Below are 2500 nucleotides of genomic sequence, written 5' to 3' on the forward strand. Positions count from 1 at the left end.
CACATTTCTCACCTCAGCCGACCACAGACAACAATTCACATGAGCCCACTCGTCCAAAGCCACACAAACCATCCGTCCAGCTTCCTACCACACACAAACACCAACTGCCCAACATTTTCGCACCCCAACGACAACAAACTAACGGTCGGCTTCTTATCTCCAATTTCCAGACAGAGCACACACTGCCTCCTATCACAGCATGGGACGTCTCGTTGACCAGCTAGAGCAGTTGGTTTATTAGGCATTGGTGACGTGTTGGGGACTGACGTCTTTGAATAGCTGTGGTCATACGATGGGTAAGGGGTGGCTGTAAGTCTACGTAATACCAGAAAGTCACACCACAACAAAAGTAACGAACGACAAACAGACAAACAGACATACATACAGATGTATGAATGGATAAGTGTATTGTACAATGACTACACAAAAATTATAAAAACACAAAATCTGTCTGCCTATGTGTCTATCCATATACAAACAGACAAACAGACACACATACAGATACAAGAATGGATAAGTGTATTGTACAAAACACAAAAATCTGTCTGTCTACATGTCTGTCCATCTGCACAGACAAACAGACATACACGTACAGACACATGAATGGATAAGTATATTGTACGGTGACTATGTCAAAAATTTTAAGAAAAACACAAAAATCTGTCTCTCTATGTGTCTGTCTATCTGCCTGTCTGTCCGTCTGTCTGCTTGTCTGTCTGTCTGTCTGAGTTTCTTAACCTCTAAGTCTCCCATCAAACTATCCATCAACGAGTCTGACAAACCGTCCAACAAACAGTCCAATGGACTGTCTATCAGACCATCCATCAGACCATTCATTCTCATCTGCCTATCCGACTATCAACCACCTCGTTCGTCTGTCCTGTCATCTACTCCACTACAACCCTCACGTGTCATTCATCGCGTTCTTGTTCTTCTTCATTGCATGTGTTACTGGTTCAAAGTTCAAAGTACCGGCAAGTGAAAACCATGGAAACAACTTTGACATATACTACACACAAGCAATCAGTAATGAATGATTGTATGTGGAGATGCTGACTGCTGACGTTGCAGAGAGAATCTTTGAATGAAACGGCAGCAAGATGACGAGATAACTCAATGTTTTCGAGGCCATCAGTAAATGGTTTGAGACTGAGGAGGACGTTGTGAGCAAACAAAGTCTATGTGATGACACATGCACAAGTTGAGCAAGAAAATTCAAACAAAGCAAACTAACAGAGACAAAGACGCATGCACACATTTAGAGCCACGTGAATGAGACAACAAGGAAACAAACATACCGAACAACAAAAAAGAGACAAAAGAAAAACAGACAGACAGACAGACAGACAGACAGAATTCATGATTCCAGCAGCTACCACCAAATCACTTGTAAAACTGGAGGTGGACCAGTCTGGACACACAATTCCATTATGTCTGTGTGGTCTGAGTGTTTGGCAAGCCTTCAAATACACAACAGGAAAGAACCAACAGGCAGGTATTCAACATCTGAAAGCCGTCCAGACATCTCTGTGTTCGACACCGGAGCTGGCTCCAATGTAGAGTTGGACATAGCCTTAGCCCACCCGTGGAGTTCGGACATATTCCTCTATCTGCTACAATTGATGGAGCTGCGGTCATCAAGACGAGAAGACAGAAAAAAGGCAAGATACGGAAAAGAAACATATCCAGGAGGTATGTCTGTACAGGTGATTCCCCTAGTATTAGAACATTATGGGAGATGGGGAAAAAATGCAGAGAGCTATCTAAACACCTTGTCAAAAAGATCAAGAGGTGACAAAGGCCGACAAAATGCAAGTAAATTCAAAGACTACTGGAGGAAGCGAATTGCCATCAAACTGCAGCAGTGCAATGCTCGTGTGTTCCAGAAGAAGGCATCTGACATAAATAGCATTCTAGCATAAACAAGGACTTTATGCCCTTATAATCTTATAGAACTTGAAATCTGTATGGACTCCTAATTAGCCTTTATTTGCTATTGTACCATAGTTCATGTTTGAAAATATACTACCACAGACAGACAGACAGACAGACAGACAGATGGACGAACAAACAGACAGAGATGGACGGACAGACAGACAAACAGACAGGCAGACGGAGACAAACATGCACGCACACAAGCACGAATGCATGTGCACACACACACACACACAGTTACTACACACACAGTTACTACACAAACCGGTGCACTTGAGTACTGTCCCATCTCAATGCTATCAACGAGCGACTTCACCTCCATTGGAATGTCGCTATTCAACTAAACAATACCATTACACCCAACTCTGTTTAGTTTGACTGCAGAATAGTGCACAAACCACCTGAGACTGCAAAGCCAAGCAAATCTAACAAAATCAATTGAATCCACATAAAATGCTTGGTAAATGATTTAACAGTAAAGTGAATGTATTCAGACCTTTTGCATTGCGTTATTCAAGTCGTCGGTGATGGCTGATTTCCAACGGGGAATGCCAACAGGACAGCA

The 2500-nt window shown here is 42.6% G+C and overlaps 1 protein-coding gene across 2 annotated transcripts in view; it reads right to left on the reverse strand.

Annotated features, from left to right (window-relative positions):
• Nucleotides 1-2500, reverse strand: part of LOC134176749 (uncharacterized) — a 20102-nt gene that overhangs the window by 9926 nt on the left and 7676 nt on the right. For both annotated transcript variants that reach the window (XM_062643408.1, XM_062643409.1), the window contains exons 14-20: nucleotides 2432-2500; nucleotides 2337-2360; nucleotides 2201-2275; nucleotides 1065-1178; nucleotides 909-1009; nucleotides 144-315; nucleotides 13-84 (exon numbers count right to left, since the gene is read on the reverse strand). The exon at nucleotides 2432-2500 is cut by the window's right edge and continues 62 nt beyond it. In XM_062643408.1, the coding sequence (XP_062499392.1) occupies nucleotides 13-84; nucleotides 144-315; nucleotides 909-1009; nucleotides 1065-1178; nucleotides 2201-2275; nucleotides 2337-2360; nucleotides 2432-2500 (627 nt within the window). The remainder of the gene's footprint in view (nucleotides 1-12; nucleotides 85-143; nucleotides 316-908; nucleotides 1010-1064; nucleotides 1179-2200; nucleotides 2276-2336; nucleotides 2361-2431) is intronic.

The sequence above is a fragment of the Corticium candelabrum genome, chromosome 3, assembly GCF_963422355.1.
Source record: "Corticium candelabrum chromosome 3, ooCorCand1.1, whole genome shotgun sequence".
NCBI classification, from domain to species: domain Eukaryota; kingdom Metazoa; phylum Porifera; class Homoscleromorpha; order Homosclerophorida; family Plakinidae; genus Corticium; species Corticium candelabrum.